The 18562-nt window shown below is 36.8% G+C and overlaps 2 protein-coding genes across 7 annotated transcripts; one reads left to right on the top strand and one right to left on the bottom strand.

Moving 5' to 3' along the window:
- Positions 1 to 381: 381 nt before the first annotated feature.
- On the top strand, positions 382 to 7016 carry LOC118029693 (uncharacterized). Its single transcript, XM_035033606.2, has 9 exons — positions 382 to 556; positions 1159 to 1721; positions 1971 to 2052; positions 2233 to 2305; positions 2561 to 2641; positions 3610 to 3746; positions 4411 to 4663; positions 4939 to 5002; positions 6135 to 7016. The coding sequence occupies exons 2-9, from the start codon at positions 1220 to 1222 to the stop codon at positions 6788 to 6790; spliced, it is 1848 nt and encodes a 615-aa protein (XP_034889497.1). The 5' UTR covers positions 382 to 556; positions 1159 to 1219; the 3' UTR covers positions 6791 to 7016.
- Positions 7017 to 10787: 3771 nt separating this feature from the next.
- Positions 10788 to 18144, bottom strand: LOC118029692 (protein CROWDED NUCLEI 1). Of its 6 annotated transcripts, none has more exons than XR_004684210.2 (10): positions 17521 to 18144; positions 16016 to 16225; positions 15223 to 15476; positions 14817 to 15087; positions 14655 to 14738; positions 12095 to 14172; positions 11756 to 11921; positions 11359 to 11631; positions 11151 to 11234; positions 10788 to 11044 (listed from the first exon to the last, which is right to left on the bottom strand). XR_004684210.2 is itself a non-coding variant. In XM_035033605.2 (9 exons), exons 1-8 carry the CDS (start codon positions 17719 to 17721, stop codon positions 11383 to 11385), a joined length of 3513 nt encoding a protein of 1170 aa, XP_034889496.1. In that variant the 5' UTR covers positions 17722 to 18144; the 3' UTR covers positions 10788 to 11044; positions 11359 to 11382. The 6 variants fall into 6 exon arrangements, 3 of the variants coding, with proteins under 3 accessions (XP_034889496.1, XP_034889495.1, XP_034889494.1); XR_012168544.1 differs by having other exon boundaries at positions 11151 to 11245; XR_004684208.2 differs by having other exon boundaries at positions 11151 to 11631.
- Positions 18145 to 18562: the final 418 nt, after the last annotated feature.

Here is an 18562-nt window from a genome sequence, read left to right on the forward strand (position 1 = left end):
AATTACGAATCCTTTGAATATAGAATGCTTGATCACCATTTCAATATCAATTATTTCCTTCTTCCCATTTTTAACCATTCTAATCAGATTTTCATGTGATATAAAAAATTAAGTGCATTTTAGGTTTTTTTATCAAATATATTCATAAAATTATTTGAAATTAAAAAAATACATATTAAAATTTTTAAAATTAGTTTTTATTTAATTCACCTAAATTTTTAAAATTAATTAAAATATTAAAACTAATTTTATAAGCTTACCCGTAGCAACAACACGTATCTTCTCCATCGAACGAAGGGGAAGGAGTGTAACATACACCTTGATGTACCACAGCATTGTCTCTCTCCATGTCCAATAATTAGTTAAAAGGAAAAAAAAAAAAAAAAAAGGCGGCTCATTCGTAGAAACTGAAAATCGAAAAACAGATCCAAAATTCTGTTCGCTCCAGCTTCTGCCTTCTTCTGCTAGTAATTCGCTCGTTTGTCACTAAACCAAGTCTCACTTCCAAAAGCTTCTCTCTCTCTTCGTTTCCTGTTTGGTTCCTGAGAAAATTCAGGTAAGTAAAAAGAAGACAACAATTACTCACTATCTCTCCTTTCTGGTCTATTTTTCCTTCCGTTTTAAATCACCTCGCTAACTTCTTTTAAAGATGATTAATTTGCATTTGTTGTTTTGTGGTTTGTTTTGCATTAGTTATTTTGTTAATTGGAGTGTTGTTGTTGTTGTTTTTTTCTCCAAGGGATTAGAAATTTGCTGATTGATAATTGCTAGTAAGTTTTTTTAAGCGCCTAATTTTATTTGCTTTAGTTGCTTTAATCAAGAATCCTTTTTTTGATATGTGAATTTAGATTATCATTATTGTTATTGGTTAGATTAGTTGGGATGAGCTATTTTTGGTGGTTTTAATCGTTTTTTCTTTTCCTAATCTTCTGGTTTTGATGATTATTTTATAGATGAAATTGTTATTTTATGTAGTGTAAATACAATATGATAGTTATTAACATAAGCATTTGATATGAAAAGGTGCTTCTATGAACACTCAATTAGGGTTTTATTCTTCTTCTTTTTTAAGTTAGAAACTTAAAAGACTGATTTTTTTTTTTTTAAGGTGGTAAATATTGGTTTTCTTTTTAAGTAACTAGGGTTTTTCATATGCAGGGTAGTTGAGGAGGCTTGGTTAGTGGACTTGCTAGAAGTGAAGCTCCTTTTAAATTTGAGTATGGAAACAGATGATATGATTGGCCTCCCTGGTTCTTTTGATTTTGGATATAAAAATGAGAATGATGAGCTTTCCAAGTCTGATTTTGGGCCCAGTGAATCTCGCTCTCAACCATGTAGTAATGATGGTAAAGAAAGTAAGGATGATGAGGAGGGTTTGGGGCTCTGTAAAGGTGTGGTTGGAAATGAAGAAGGTATAGTCGATCCAGGGTGTTCAGGGCTTAATGTAGGTGATACTGGAACTGAAGAAGCTGCAACAGATCAGAGTAATTTGGTGCTTGAGGAACGTGATATTGGATCTAAAGGTGTCCAGTTTGCAGTGGAAACAGAGGCTGACATGGATTTGGTTGTTTCTCCTGTCAGACAAGTGAATTTTGATGTGGTTGATGCTGTTATAGTTTCCAAGAAGCCAGATATTTCCAGCATCATAGGGAACGTTGAAGACTGTTTCCTTGATACACAAAATAATAGTCTTGTCCAACAAGGCAAGGTGGATGGCAGTCGTATCCTCTCTTAACCTTTGATAACATAATCATTTATTGTAAATTCTCCTACTCAACTCTAGATGAACCCATTAGATTTAGATCATAATTCCAAAAAGGCTTCTTATTCAGAAATAAATGCATCAAACAACCTTAATAAGTCAATCTCAATTGGAGGAATGCTATATCCATGACAATCACCTTTTTAGTTGCAGTTTATTCTGATTTCCTCCCCTTTCTGTCATGTATTCCCTCAATCCAATATGCCAGATATATCAGGCGTTAAGAGAAAAAGGATGGCATATGATGAACAGCAACCTTCAGTGCATGTCATGTATAACTCCTTAACAAGGTCAGGGTGGAAGTGTTCATAATAACTTGGCAATCCAAGAATTTTTAACTGTATGTTTTGATTTCTTGTTGGATTGCTGTGACTGTTATTATTCTGTACTTATTGGAGGCATCATGTCTTATTAGAATTAGCTAAGATCCTCATTTGTTTAATTCTTGGTGATTGCCTTACTCTTCCCAGAGCTAGCAAACAAAAGCTTGAGGAACTGTTACAACAGTGGTCAGAATGGCATGCTCAACAGAATTCATCTCATGTAAGGTTCAATTTTCCTGCTAATTAAAATTGCAGTACAATGTAAAATTTTGTTTTTAATCTTTTTAGTTTGGGTGCTTGGCTTGACCAATGCAAAGTTAGGAAAGTTTTTCAAACACATAATCCAGATTGGATTGATAGATAATAATGCAGATATTCTATGTGGTGAATGCATGCAATCTGTTGTTGTTGCTCTGTGGCTTCCTATTCTCTATTAAACCAGTGGCTTGTCTCATTATGTATCTCAATCTTTCAGGATTCTGATGAAATGTTACAATCTGGTGAAGACACTTACTTTCCTGCTCTACGTGTTGGCATGGAGAAGTCCTCTGCAGTGGTAATTTCCATTTTTTGCTTCTTTGGTCCTGAATGCATATAGTTTTAAGCCAAAAGGACTAGCCAGGTTTTAGCTATGAAGAACTTCTTGTTCTTGTAACTTTAGATGCTTTAGGATGTATTTTCTGTGTTGCAATTAGCCCGTTGCTTCATTAATAAAGCTAGCTGGATTACAAATATATATTTGGTGAAGGGCAAAAAATATAGCGAAGATATTCTTACTCATAAATTTTCTAGGTTCTCTTTCCTGGAATTCTTTTTCTTGTGTGTGGCCTTAACCTTTGTCAAGCTCTTTCTTGAAGTTCCCCTCACCTCCAGGGAAGAAAAAAAGAAGATAAAAAGAAAGAAACCTTTTTAACTTTAATTGGAATCCTAACCTTTGGAAGCAGATAATTTACTTGTTAGAAACTCTTTGGCATTTATCACTGGGCAATCAATGCACTGGTGTGCCATTTTCTGAGCTAAGTCTTCATGCTAAAATTTAGAGAGCACAACTTCAGATTTTAGTATTCTAAACAATGACCATGGAACTCTATCTTGAATCATTAAGTTTCATGGTTGTCATGGACCCCATAGCTTTTTTAACATGGAATTTAAACAAGGAATGTATTATCCAATCATTATCTACTTGGAGCCCTATTATCACCCTGGAGGATAGTTAAATTTTCTATCACCATTGAAAATTAGATATCCTCGGGTAGAAATTTTTTCTGTTTAAGTTCTCAGTTCTTACTCAATGTATTATTGTGAGATTTTTCCTCTTTTCTCTTTATTTTACCTTTCTCATCCTATTTTGACCAGAAAATTTGCACTCTTGACTATCCACTTTATTCATTGTAGCGCTGATGCTAAGGCCCTAACTATCATAGTGCATTGCATTTAGCTTCACTAAAAGAGGTTAAAATTTAGGATTTCACGTCTTTGCTTTTCATCTAGTTTTTCATTTGATTGATTACTTTTCATTTGTAGTCCTTCTGGATTGAGAACCAAGCAAGGAAACAAGAAGACAATGATTTAATTCTTCTACATAGTAATTCTGTGCCTCTATATGATCGTGGATATGTGTTGGGTTTGACTTCAGCAGATGGTCCAATTAATGTAGAAGGGTAAATGATCTTGACTTGTGTACCCTTCTTAGATTTCATGTTTTGAAAATGTTACTTTTTTGGTCTTTGTCCTACATGCTCAGAATTGTAGCAAATATCTAAGTTGTTCAAAACCTGTTGATTGTTATGTATGTTGAACAAGCTTGGGATATTAGCTTTCGTGATGATTTTATGATTGTGGCAATGGTATTGTATTTGATGTGTTGACAAATATAATGTGTTGGACAGTAACTAATCACAAGGGATATCCATGTGGACTTATTTCCAAGAATCTCTTGTTTTGTATTTCCTTGGGAAACTTTCAATGCGAACCTCATTACAGACTAATTCAGGACAATAGCTTACTAAACAGAGGATCTGAGAAAGATCATAAAAACTCAAGTCTGTTCAGCACATTAGAATAGCTGCTGCATTCATATCCCTCATTTATGTAAGAAGGATCTCGCACATTACCTCATATAATAATCTGTTGGTGATTTTATACCTTTAAGGGGCCCAATTTTCACGGTGAAAACCCATCAAGGACCTAGTTATTCATTAATTATAATTCTGCTCCTATATTTTCACTGATCCAACCAGCTGTTCTTCTTGTGTTAAATATATGTTTTTGAGGGTTCCTGAATGTATTTTATCTTCCACTACCTATTGCCTTCCATTTTTGTAGAGGCTTGGAGATAGTGGATGCTGCTGCACGATGTTTTAACTGTGGTGCGTACAACCATTCTTTGAAGGAATGCCCAAAACCTCGTGATAATGCTGCTGTTAATAATGCTCGTAAACAACACAAGTTCAAGCGAAATCAGAATTCTAGTTCCCGCAATCCAACACGCTATTATCAAAGCTCTTCTGGTGGCAAGTATGATGGTTTAAAGCCAGGTTCTCTTGACACTGAAACACGACAACTTTTGGGTCTTGGGGTAAGAGCATACTAGATTGAATCAAAGCAAACATTTAATTTCTCCTGCAACATATTTAACACCCCCCATGTTTCTCTTACATCTAAGCCTAGAACCCATTAGAGCCTAGTTGACTCAAGTATAAAATCCCATACCCAAATCAAACTTCATCTACAATTTAGAGTACAAAGTACACAACGCATGAATTGGATAATGAGATGGATTGCTAGTTGAAATAGTATTGTTGTTTTGTTCGTAAGATATTTGTTTTCCCTCCGTCTGATTTTGTTAAACAGGAGCTTGATCCTCCACCATGGCTTAACAGAATGCGAGAGCTGGGATACCCGCCAGGATATCTAGGTAATGCACACAATTCTACTTTCTGTCTGATATTCCAAGCCGTCATAGAATTGTCTATTATAAACTCACTATTTTTAGTTTTTTATTTTTTTTTAATGTTTACACTGGGATGAATAGTTGCGATTCCGCTGTTGTGTTTGATTTTCTTCTATGCTGTCTGGGTGTTCCTCTTTATGTTTGAAATTGTCATTTTATTGCCAATTTCCCCACCTGGAAAAGTGTGGTCTTCAAAAGAATTTGAATAAGGTATTCAAGGATTATCATAAATTCTCACTGTTGCCCTTGGTTGACACATGGATTGGAGGCCTATTTTCATGTAATTGATGTTAATGGATTGGTCAAATGTAGAGTATGACTGGATTGATTTTATAAATTTACTCTAAGCTCATGAGGCCCTAAGGCCAGTAAGAATGAAAAAGGCTAATGTGGCCCAAGGAAAATACAATTTTAAATCCTTGCTATCATTTTGCACTTCATAATTCAACTAAGCTTTAGCCGATCTCAAATAGTTTGGGATTGAGGCTCTGTTATGGTGCTTTCAACTGAGCAGATAGCTCAACTGGCTCTAGCCCCGGGTCCCTCCCAGTGGAATAAGTCACATGATCCTGAAAAAAACTAAAAACAAAAACAAAGTGTGTTCATTATATCAAAATTAAAAAAAAAAAAGAAAAAAAAAAGAAGAAGAAAAAAGAAGAAGTCACCAGTTCAAATCTCTACTTTGTAACAAAAGAAAAATCTCTGATTATTCATTGAAGGCAATAGTCATATCCAAAGTCCTGCTACTGTAAATTTAGATCAATACTTTTGTTTTCCCTGAATTTGAGGCTATGCATATAAAGGACTATGTCTCATGGAGAGATCATTGAGCTTTTTAGAAATGATGCTTGAGCTAATCACCTCCCACATATAAGGAAGAATGGACCACGGCAAATCATCATGATTCCAGAAGGGCAGTACATTGCAATAGACTAAAATTGTGGTCTTTTGGATTTCATATGCTACAATTTTCCCCATGTTGATGGTGGTGGCATTCATTTTGCTGTGCTGTCATCCCCAATAACTATTATTGTTGTCGGCAGCTTTTATTTATTATTATGGTTGTCATTGCAAGTCCTTTACATTCATATTTCAGATCCCGATGATGGGGATCAGCCTTCTGGGATCACAATATTTGATGATGGAGATGTAGAGGAAGAACAGGAAGATGGGGAGATTATGGAAACAGACCATCCTGAACCACCAAGGAAAATGTCAGTTGAATTTCCTGGAATAAATGCACCAATTCCAGAAAATGCAAATCAAAGATTTTGGGAAGTGGGGCCTTCAAGTTCTGATCCATTTAGGCACCGATCACGCCATAGATCAAACCATTCTTCAGATGCTACAGGCAGATGGCATCATCATGAACAGAGACAGTATAGGGATTTCATTAACGATGGGCCTCCAGGTGTTGATCCCGTGTTCAGTCCATCTATGTCCAGTTATCCTCCAAGGTATGGTCATCATGACTCTAGTTACAGTTCTGACAGCCCTAGAGATCTGAGCCCTGCCTTTGGGAGGTCTAATTCCGATAGAGGGAGGGGTGCTTTGGTATATGAGGATTTTGCGAGTCATGGTTCTTCATCCTACTCGTCCTCACGGAAACGTTCTTCGCCACAGGATATTGGTTCAGCCAGATACGAGACTGATAACAGCCGGGATGACTATGACACGGATTATTCATATCGGGATTATTCATTTCGGAGTGAGTATGACAATGATCGCTATCGCCGTCGTAGTAGGAGGTAAATGGGGTAGTCATGAGTGTGATGGGGTAGAATGGATGCGATAGTCTTTGTACAACACCCCCTGTCCTCTTCATTTCTTTATTATCTAGGCTAGAGTTGCAGCTCCGATTCCTTTCTCCATCAACTAGAGGAGAAGTCTCAACTAGTTTAAGATGTTTCTGTATCCATACATCGTTTGCCATACTTCTCCTATGGGAGCCATTTAGTTTTATATTTATTTGCATCTATTTTTGTTGCTTTATTAAAATTGCGAATTGTCGAATTTCTAGAGGGCCTCGTGGATGTGTCCATCGAATTTATTTTTCCTGATGGACTGTCAAATTGTGATAGATAGGTTGATGGTTTCTGTTAAAATTTATGTACAACTCTGATGACGAATCCCACGTGCATTTTGAAAAGAAGAATAAAGAAACAGAAAGGAAAAAGATTTGCAATTTTAAATCTGATGGCTAATCCCACATGCATTTTGCAGTTGTATCTCGACACTGAATGCTAATTCAACATTTTCCAATGTTTAGTCTGTTTAGGACGAGGTTTTTCCCATGTAGTTGATGAGCTTTTTATTATTATTACTATTATTAACCAAGTTGTTTTTATATTATCACTAGTTAATTTGGTCATGCTGAGGTTAATTATAATTTTAAAAACATAACATAAAAATAAAACAGGTATCAAATATTAGATAAAAAGATAAATTTTAAAATTTTTTAACTTGAGTTTTTGCCTGACATGAGTTTCTAATAAAATATATAAAAGCTAACTTGATATGAATTAATTTATTTAATAAGCTTAAAGAAAACATGAATGATTGTTATTACATGATCTTAGGATTGGTTATAAAATATGTGAATATGATTTTTGTGTTTATGTAAAAAGCCTTGGTAATGATTTTTTTATCTTTTTTTGTTGTTTTATATGGATGTTTTTTTGTTTTTTATATGGATGATATGTTGATTATTATAATGAGTACGAGTGGAGTCAAAAAATTAAAGACTTTGTTGTGTAGAAAATTTGACATGAAAGATTTGAGTGCTTCTAAGATGATTCTTGGGATGGAAATTCGCATAGATAGAACTACCAGGAGATTATGGTTATTTCAATAAAACTATGTAGAGAAAGTGTTGGAAAGGTTCAACATAAATAATGCAAAACCAATAAGCATGCCTTTAATGAATCATTTCAGATTATGTATTGTATAGTGCTCAAAGATTGATGAAGTGAAAGAATGGCAAAGGACCTATATACTAGTGCAATGAGATGTTTAATGTATGTTGTAGTTTGTACAGCACCAGATTTGATACACATAGTTAGCATGGTCAATAAGTTTCTATCAGATTTGGCACACGCAGTCAATATGATGAGTAAGTTTCTATTAGATTTGGACAACAACATTGTGATGCAATCAAATAGATCTTCGGATACTTAAGGGGTATTACAAACTATGGCATCATGTTTAATAGATAGTAGAGTAATCCTTCAGTTGTGGGATATGTAGATTCAAACTATGTAGAAGATTTGGATGACAAGAGATCTATCACAAGTTATGTCTTTATTCTGATAAAAGGGTTTATTTATTGGAAGTCTATGGTTTAATTTCTAGTTACATTATCTCCTATTAAGTCAGAATATATGATAGTGGTTGTCGAGGAAGCTTTGTGGATTACAAGTTTAATCAAAAGATTAGGTATTCAGCAAGGTGGAGTTCAATTGTATTGTGACAGTCAAAGTTTCATTTACTTAGTAAATAACCAAGTGTATAATGCAAAACCAATCACATAGATGTGAGGTCTTATAGGACTAGAGAGTTGGTTTTTTCTAGTGAACTGTTACTTGACAAAGTTTGAAATTTTAAGAATGCAATAGACATGTTGATAAAATCTGTTATCACATATAATTTCAAGCATTATTTGAACTTAATGTAATGTCTCCATATGCTGGATAGAAGACATCCAAAATTACTTTTGTCTTAGGTGATTCTCCTTAATTTTCTTCTAAATGGTGAATATTTGTCAAGATGAAAATTGTTGTAGTTTGTGGCTCATAAATAAATGTTTGAGTAAAGTGAGGGGGCGAAGCAGAATGATAATATTTGTCTTTTAAGGATTTATTGTTTGTTTTGTTGTCAGGAATGATTAATAGGTTTAAGGTGCGGGGATAACATCATTATGGTACAATAAAGAAATATTATGGAAATGCTTATGATTCTTTGAATGATTTAGGATCTACAATAAATACATATCATATCATGTAACTCTATTTTGATATAGTAAAAATAAAAGTTCATCACTCATGTGAATGTAGATATATTGTTTAACTTTGTTGAATTTTATATTCTTTTTAATTTCTCCCCTATTACAATATTCATTAATAATAACTATAAATTCTTTCACAACAAATTTCAAAAATAAATTTATATTAATCTCTATAATAATTCACACTCATTATCATTATAAAGTGCCAACGATTTTGCCACTACTGCAAAACAATTTCAGCTATGTGAAAGGTAATTAATGTACTTGCGTATATCCCGGAGCTCATTAGCAGTGATGGTGGTTGTCATTTTGCTTAAATCACTGTTTCCCACTATTTTTTTTTCTGACAGAACATGGAATTATTACTCGGAAATAGTTGTAGTTCAATACGCATTTTGCAGAAGCCATGATGCAGAGAAAGGCCTCAAAGAGTAGGGCTCACACTCCTTACATAACAAGGAAAAGCATACTGTGAGAATCCTTACTATATTTACAGTGATAACTATACTTGTAATTGCAAAGACGGCACATTTGATACCTTCTTCATTCTTTTTTTTTTTTTTTTTATTAACGTGGGTGTCCGGGCCAGCTTGCTCGCACCACGACTAATTTCACGGCCCACTAAACATCCTGCAAGCCCAGTGAGCAAGTAAGGCACCGCGGGGGTGATAAGCATACCGCACAGGAAGGACCCAATAAAGACAGGAAGGGAATAAAGTCTCTAGCCCCACTCCCACTGGGACTCGAATCGAAATTCGAAGGAAAAAGAGCTGCCCCAACAACCACTGAGCCAACAACCTGTTGGTCCTTCTTCATTCTTCTCTTTTCAGGTTATGGTGAATGGGATACGGTCCGTTACTGAGGATAATGATGTTGTTTTAGAAAACTGGCATTCGAGAATCAACATACTTTCTTGGGTCTCTGTCAGAAGAATCATTATCATTGACACACTTCGCCGAGAAAAGCATTCGTCAATGACGATCCTGCATCATCTACATAATCCAACACTGCCTGCAGCTGGATCTTATTAACCAAGGAAATACGACTTTGCACTATAGTTAGCTCTGCACCATTAAGAATCCCAAGGAATTCCATCAATTCTTCAGTTTCTCTCACGCTGAATTGAATAGTAGCCTCAAGTCATCTTCCCCTCCCCCATCATGACCTCGTCGGTCTTATTTCTGTTGATGCAAGGAACTGACAGGTCAATCAGTCCCACCATTCCAGATTCAAGCAAAAAAACTTATCTAGTCTCCGATCTGGAGAAGGAATGCTAACTGGGACCAAGCCAAAGTATCGTCTGTTAATCATTCTTTGAATCCCAGTTGTATTAGTATCCGTCGTTGACCTTTCCTCACCGTCAGCCGTCAGAAAAGACCGTCTCCGCTAGTAATGCGCAAGTTGGGCATGATTAACATCTATGCTCCAACGGGGTAGATGTTCCAACGGGGTAGTGTTTAGTAGGGATATACTAGTATACTTTCGAAACTTGTTTCTGGCCTATCACCACTATGAATTGGTAAAACCTGTTCTGCTCGAAGCTAGAGTTTTCACTTTGCTCTTGTTTTCATACATTGTCACACGCTTGGAATGATTCCTTAAAATCCTTGAATTTACGAAAACCCCTCGCATCACTTCTTGAAACAATCATTGAGAATTATTAAAAAAATTCCTGGACGCGTTGCTTAATTGAGATGAAAAATAGGTTAGGGGCCTAAACACGATTGACTTCAAAGGTAATGAGAATTGGCCAAAAATCAGTGTTCATTGAGCAACCAAATGATTTAACAAATCAATTTCACTCCTAGGTACATCCACATGATGCCATCAAAATGATTGACACATTCAAACTAAATCATTGATTATCCAATAAGGTGTTCTTGTTTTCATAGAACATCTCCTCTTCACTCTTCCTTGTACTCGAATTGGCATCATACCACCTAACTGGCATCATAGCTGACAAAGAACGAGGACTGAGACCGCAGTTTCTTCAAACGTCACTCCTGCGAGGAGAAATAATACACGTTTTGATACAACCAATTTGGAAAATGTGGAAGATTGTATCCAGTGTCTAATATTCACTGGTCATTGCTACATCAAATGATCTACCTTGTTCTAAAAGATAGCAGCTCCAAAAAATCCTGAATCCTAACAAACCAAAACCAGGGGGGAAGAAAACCAGATCCCTTGCACCTGGGTTAAGACTTGAAATCATCATAACAGTTAAATTTTTAATACACACTACTTCACATCAAAGAGCTCCTAACAACAACCCTAAAAAAAAATTGGAACAATCAAGAACCCATTTAAGTCTCACCCAACTGGTGCACAAGATTTATCTTTACGTCGTCAAGAAAGTCCAGAGCTTCTTTCCTATTGAGACTTCACCAGGATGCAGAGACTCTTCCTCATCATCATCTTCATCCTCATCTTCATTGTCACCTCTAGGGGTTTCACTTCTGTTCTCATCTGCAATACCATACTCCCCAGCCCCTTCTGGAGTTCCATTTATCTCTTCACTCAGTGCTGCATTCTCATCCATCCTTCTTGCACTGCCATCACCGTCCATTGTGTCCATAACATTTGCACACTGTCCACAAAAATACATCATGTCAAATCAAAATGAGAAAAGAAGCACCATTGCTGCTCACACAATGTTCTATAATCATTATCCCAGAGAAAATGACATTAACAGCGGGTGTTTTGGCACTCACCCTTGCAAAGTGCATGCTTTCACCATTCTCACTGGCAGCCCCTGCAGAAGCTGCTGGAGCACTTCTCAATAGATTTCCATCCTGTGGACTACTTACACCATCATCCTCTTTCTCCTTTTCATTGTTCAGGTTTGATGAGGCTTTAGCAGTTACAACAGCAACTCCACTGACAGCCATTAAATAAATCCATTTATTAGTGGCCAGCCTTGACTGCTGGAGCACTTCTCAATAGATAGGTAATTGCCCTTCTGAAGTGCCATGCCTTTATATGGCTTAAAAGTCTACTTGGAATATAATATAATAAGGTCTATTTGGAATATAGTGAATGAGAAAACTTACAGATTGCGTCGCCGTAGATTATATTGTGTTTGGCCTTGAGTTTGATTGGGAACAACCTTTTGCCGTCTCTTCCTGCGATCACCAGCAGTGACACTATCAGAATGACCTTCACTGTCATCACCGTAACGGTCACTCACTGAAATTTGAGATGTCTGAGTTCGATTCCGCTTCCGGGCATTTCTTGGACCTCCTTTATCAGCAAGACTTGATTCCTCACGGCTTTCCGATTTCAGATGGCCAGATTCTTCAGCCTCACTTAATTCCAAAGCACCCCCCAGGAAAGCTTTGGCATCTTGGACAACCTCCTTGACAGAGCGTGTTCTGCTAACTCTTGGCCTACCCCTTTTACGACGTTGGGGACCATGCTTTAATCCAGAAGGTTGGGAATCTTCCTGAATTTCTGGTGCTGTACCATTATTGTTGCTCTGATCATTAATCGATAAATCATGTCCAGCTTCAACCTCTCTGATGCTTGTATCAGAGAGTACCCTCTGGGCATCAAGTGAATCGTTGACAATTGCAAAAGATAGCTCTGGTTCATTTTCAGTAAAATCTAATCTTTTTGACATTTCTTCTGCATTAACTTGCTCACCAGACAGGGGTGTGCCATCAGTCAAATTTTGTAAAGCAGCAGGCTCAATCCTTTTACCAGCAGAGAACTTAAGTATCTTTGATGTGCACTTGCGCAGCCAAGAAACTGGAGATACAGAATGAGCTAGAGTGGGAGATATCTCACTATCATGCTTCTCAGAAGCAGCCAGATTTCCATCATCTGTGGTCACATGATTATTAACCAGCTTTGATGTAGGAAGGGCGTCAGCTTTCTCAATTTCTTGTGAAGATATCAAATCAGAAAGCACAAACTCAGAGGTCAATTCACCACAGTTTTTGCAATCCTTGTTTTGCTCAACAAATACAATGAAACGCTCTTTCTCTTTAATAAATTGCTCCCTGTGGTCCTTCAACTTTCTACTAAGATTGCCCAGCTTATCAATATCTTCTCGCATTTCAATTTGTTGCTCTTGAAGATGCCTTTTTTTCTCATCAACTTCTTGCTTCTCTTTCTCTATCCTAAGCCTTTCCAGTTTCATATCTTCCATTTCTCTTCTAGCTACATCTCTTAAGAAATTACTATTCTTAAATTCTCTCTCTCTCTCTTCCTCAAACAGTTTCTCCTTCTCTTGCAAAAGCCTGTCCATCTCCTCCTGCCTTCTTTGTAATTCATTCTCAAGCTCAGTCTTCTGCATCTCAATGCTATGTAGCATCTGGTTTCTCTCATTTTGAGCTTTCTCGGCCATCACAGACCGCTCATGCTCCATGATGGCCTCAAATGATTCCTTGGCCACTTGCAGAGCTTCCAGCTCTCTTTTTATGTAGTTTTCTGTTTCCTTTCTTTCATTTCTTATTCTTTCTTCTTCAGAGAGTCTATGTTTTTCAAATTTTTCCTTCTGTTCACGAATGCTCTTCAACTCTTTCTCAGCCTCAGCCCTTTTTTCATCCAGATCTTCCCACTCTCTCTCAAAATTCCCTTTTTGCTGCTTTAAATCATCAGCGTCCTTCAAAAGCAGCTCTTCCTGAAGCCTACATTTATTTATTTCCTCCTTAAGCTCAGCTTGCAAGCGGGCATACTCAGACCTCTCTTCCTCGCTCACTTTGAGACGCTCCTTCTCTTCGTGAATTTTCAAAAGCTGTTCTTCATTTGAAGCCTTGGTTTTTTCCAGTTCTGCTTTAAGATTTAGAAAATTCTCTTTAGCAGATTCCAGTTGGTTTTTCTCTCCCTCAAATTTCTTCTGTTCAGATCTGATGGCCTTCTCCCTCTCCTTCAGAGATTTGGACTTTGATTCAAATTCATTCTCTTTCTCCTTGCACTTCTCCAGTTTCTTATCCAATGCCTGCTCTCGTTTTGCAGCTTTCTCTTCCTTATGTTTGATTTCAGTTTCCCTTTTTTCTAGCTCAATTACCTTGTTTTTGAGATCCTCATCCAAAGACTTCTTCTTTTGTTCAGCTTCCAACTCAAATTCATGCTTCTTTGCATCCAAAATGGCATTGTGTTCATCAGTTAGCTTCTTAATCTCAACCTTTGGATGTCCCATGCAAAAGGAAAATCAAATTGCATGATAAGTAACAGCTAATCATATTTAAAAAGGTAAAAAAAAATGATAATTATAGATTTGATCTTTAGCAATCAATCAGCAAAATTCTAGATTAGCGGACCATTCTGAAGGTTTAATTCTGGAAGTTTGTGAACTCTAATAAAAAGATGCACAAGAATAATGCAACAGATGTAGGGAAATGTGAGGATAATTCACACACAAACACATCACCAAAACCTCACTCAAATGGGAAGATTGAGAGAAAACTTCTTATTGGAATATCTATATCAATTATGGTGATTTATTGTTTGCTGAACCACTAAGGAAGTCAAATCCAAATCTGATTGTCATTGTGTATGACTTATCAGTTACTTGTGGCATAGAACCAGAACAACATGCATGTAGAGTATTTAAAACATGTCATCATATGAGAACACCAAAAAAAAAGGTATTCTGCATAAACTCACTCTCTCTCTCTCATTTAGCTTTTCTTCTAGCGCACGTAACTCTACTTCTTTCACCTCTAATTTCTTTCTTGTAGCATCAAATGCCTGCATAGATCAGACAGATAAATTAGAATATACATTTATTACTGATTCAATAACAGAAACTGTGAAGAAAATACGTGCCTTTTCCTTTATAGTTAGATTAGTGAGCCGGTTACTAATATCATCTTCTTTCCTCTTCAAAATTGAGTTTGCATCCTCAATCTTCTTCTGAGCCTCTTCAAGATCCTTCTCTTTCTGCTTAAGGATCCTATCATTTTCATTTGCCCTTTCTTCTCTTTGGTTAATAATTCTTTGACTCTTTGATAGCCTCTCTTCTCCTTCTTGTAATTTCTTCTCCCATTCTTGCAAGTCCTCCCTTTGCTTGGAAAAAGTGGTCTCATACACCTCTTTCCTGAGAGAAATGTAATGTCATCAACATAATTAACATGTGCACAATTTGAACTACAGTAGTACTGAAGAGTGCAGACAAAGAAGGGAGGAAGCAGATTCAACAGTAATTAGTAAAGGCAAAGTAAATTGAGCATACTCTGCAATGAAGGACAAGCGCTCCATTCGAAGAGTACTTTCTCGAGATTCCACATCCAGCAATTTCCTCTGAATATCAGAACTCTTTCTGCTCACTTCTGCAAGCTTGGCATCAGCAGCACGCAATTTCACCTCTACCTCCAGAGACTTTTCTTCAATACTCATAACTAATGCTTTTGCTTCAGCCAGTTTTGAATCGGCTGTAAATTTAATGTCTGCATTTTCTGAACGCATCTCACGCACTGCCTTCTCTAACTGCATCCGCCAACAAATTCACAGATTACTCGAAGAGATTCACGGAAGAAAAGTAGAAGAAATTTGTCATTAAAAGGCGCCTTTACACTAGCATAAAAAATAAAATCACAAACATGCACAAGTAGTGAGGGCAATATCAAAACTCTTAAACAATGCACGATAACATTATCTAGTGCAGGAAAAAGTAATCACAAAGTCAGACTTGAGCTGTTCATTTCACCCCTCATTGGAGAATTCTTCGCCACAATAAGAGGAAGTCAAGGAAATGACCTCCAAGATAAAATACCTGACAAGCCTTCTTACATGATATTGGCAATGAAAGTCATTCTCCGGGGTTTGGCAACATTCTACTTTAGGGAGTTTCTAACTTAACAGATGCTAACCCTTAACATTCCCTATGATCAAAGTATGTTCATTTGTTTAAGTTATCAATGATTAAGGGAGACAGATTATGCATGACAGCAGTCTATTTAAAAAACAAGTGAATTCTGTGAGAAAAAAATCATTTATATTATCAAAGAAAGACATTAAAATCTTACATCAAGCACACATTGTTTCTCAACACCCAAGGCTCTTCTCAAATTCTCTTCCTGCTTTTCAGCATCAGAAAGTGCAATCAAATGTGCAGCTTGTTCCCGTTTGACAGCTTCCGTTGCTTCTGTAAATGCTTGCATGAGTTCTTCATGCTTAGAACCCCACTCCTTCTTCTCAATCAAGAGAAGCCCCATATTGTACTGGTACTCAAATAGCTGGGATACAGATCAGTGGATCAAATGAGCAGAACAGTATAAAGGCAACCAACGTACAGTCAAAGAAAGACTTAGTCATTATCTGTTGGAAACTTGCATTTGTGTGGTTATACAGTCTAAGTCTATATAAAGTTAGCTAGGACTTTATCTTATGATATGCTACTTCTTAAAGATAGCAGAACAGTGAATTCAACAGTCCCACATGTTTTGCATAACAAATTGTCCAGCCACGTCTTGTAGCTTCATAGAGTGCCATTTTAGCCCCTGTCGTTTAAATGTCTTACGAGGAAGTCTACAAGTTAGGAAAATAAATAGTCTTTTTACAGCACATAAAAAGAATTCAAGTCTTTTATGATTTGATTGCATAATTAAATACTTTGATTGAGTTCTACTAATTCATATTTAAACACTCACTCTTTCTCCCTTTCTTCTCTGTTCATTTTTTACTCTTTTTTTCTGAAGCAACTAGTTGTTGCTGCCAGAAAACCTAGCAAGTCATTTTTTCAATCAATTTTCTACACCAAAGTTCATTTACCAAGCATATACATACCCTGAACAATCAAGACAATCCTTATTGGTTCAAACCCTAATTCCCAAGTTTTAACCAATACAAACACACAAAAGATTGTTTAAATCAGTTCAGCTTCAACTCTGCATCGGTTTAGATGCATAAATGCAACTATACAAGCAGGCCTTAGAGAACAATATTTATGGACACACAGCATCAGAATTATTAAAATCAATTTCATTTGCTCAAACATAAATAATGATCGCATTTATGATTCCAACTTTGATGTGCAGTAAGCAGGCCTTAGTGAAAGCAATTGATGTAAAATGTGCAGTAAGCCCTATAATGATTTACCAACTTTAAACTCCACTTTCTTGCTAATCAAAATGGCATACGCAGACATTACACAACAGCCACAATCTGGTCACAGCACCAAATCAAATCTCAATAGTTTTCTATAGCACAGTGAAAGCGGGGTGGGGGGGGGATCACAATCCACAACTTCACGTCCCCACCATCCAAATCTACTATTACAAACTAATTCCATCAACTACTTCACTACTATTAGAATTAACCAAAAATCCTCCAATACAAACCCACCCGACTAAAAACACTCGGAAAAAAAAGGTAAAAATCTTCATACTCTATGAGCACTAAAATCACAAAATTAAAAGAAAAAACTAAAACCCATCAATTTCAAAGACAACCCAGCTACAACAAATCACAAAAATCTTTGAAACAAAACGAAAGGCAAAAAAATAAAAGGGACCCAAAACCAGAAACCAACCTCATTCTCAAGCCTTGAAACCTTATCCGCCAAATCTTCACCGTCCAAATTGGGTCGCACTCCATTAGGCGTCACTTGTTCGACAAAACCCACACTCTTTCCCTTCAGATCCGACCCGGGCTCGCTTCCATTCTTTTGACCCGCTTCGCTTCTCGGCGTTAACGACCACCCCGACCACACTTTCCTCTGTGGCGTAAACATCGGAATTGCCCCTCTAACTTCACTAAATCTACAAAACCCAAATTTATAAAGGCCCCAGCAGTGAAAGAAACCCTAGAATTTCTACAGAATTGAGGGTTTGAAACTGAAAAACATCAAAAAGACTGAGAGTCTGAAGGTTAAGAGTAACAGAGGGAGAGAGAGAAACCCTAGAATTAGAAGAGGAACTAGGGATTAATATTATTATTATTATTATTTGAATTGAAATTGAAAAAACCTAGACCGGACGTGAAATAGGTGTGGGTAAATTCCGGCGGAATGTTGCTTTGGAGTCCGGTAACGTCTCTAAAACGAACTTTTCTTTCTTCCTTTCTCTCTCCACAACTTTATATCTCTCATACTTTCTCTCTCTATGAAAAAATTTTGAGCCCGCACTTTTTTTTCTCTGTGTCTGCTTTGTGAGTTCCACTCACGCTGCCTTCTTTTATTCTCCTTCTTTCCCTTTTCTTTTAATTTTATTTTTTAATTAGTAATGGGCCCCACCAACATCATTTCTCATCCCAATTACCATCTCACCCTTATTCCTCTTATACTTCATGGGTCATGCGAGGGTGGTTTGGGGATTTGAAAGGTGATTTCTGGTTTCGGAACGTGGGGGTTTAGACGTAGTGACGGAAATGCCCCCGTCCTGGTGGCCGAGAGTGGGCGATGGAAGGGTGGTTTGGAGATTTGAGGGGGGGGAGAGAGGAGAGAGAGAGAGAGGAATATGCTAGCATGGAAATGCCACGGTGTTTTAGAGCTGTTATGAATAAAAGAAGCATTGGCTTTGGATTTGGATGGTTGGGTGATGAAGATAAGCATCTATTTTGTCCCACATGGATTT

The sequence above is a fragment of the Populus alba genome, chromosome 17 (assembly GCF_005239225.2).
Source record: "Populus alba chromosome 17, ASM523922v2, whole genome shotgun sequence".
NCBI classification, from domain to species: domain Eukaryota; kingdom Viridiplantae; phylum Streptophyta; class Magnoliopsida; order Malpighiales; family Salicaceae; genus Populus; species Populus alba.

Excerpts from the sequence above, each read along its gene's own strand:
- LOC118029692 (XM_035033605.2), bottom strand. The coding sequence starts at position 17,721 with ATGTTTACGCCACAGAGGAAAGTGTGGTCGGGGTGGTCGTTAACGCCG. Across the intron at positions 16,226-17,520 it reads TTTCAAGGCTTGAGAATGAG|CTATTTGAGTACCAGTACAA; the intron begins GTTGGTTTCTGG and ends TCTGTATCCCAG. Across the intron at positions 15,088-15,222 it reads CGCTTGTCCTTCATTGCAGA|GAAAGAGGTGTATGAGACCA; the intron begins GTATGCTCAATT and ends CATTTCTCTCAG.
- LOC118029693 (XM_035033606.2), top strand. The coding sequence starts at position 1,220 with ATGGAAACAGATGATATGATTGGCCTCCCTGGTTCTTTTGATTTTGGA. Across the intron at positions 1,722-1,970 it reads AGGCAAGGTGGATGGCAGTC|ATATATCAGGCGTTAAGAGA; the intron begins GTATCCTCTCTT and ends CCAATATGCCAG. Across the intron at positions 3,747-4,410 it reads GGTCCAATTAATGTAGAAGG|AGGCTTGGAGATAGTGGATG; the intron begins GTAAATGATCTT and ends CCATTTTTGTAG.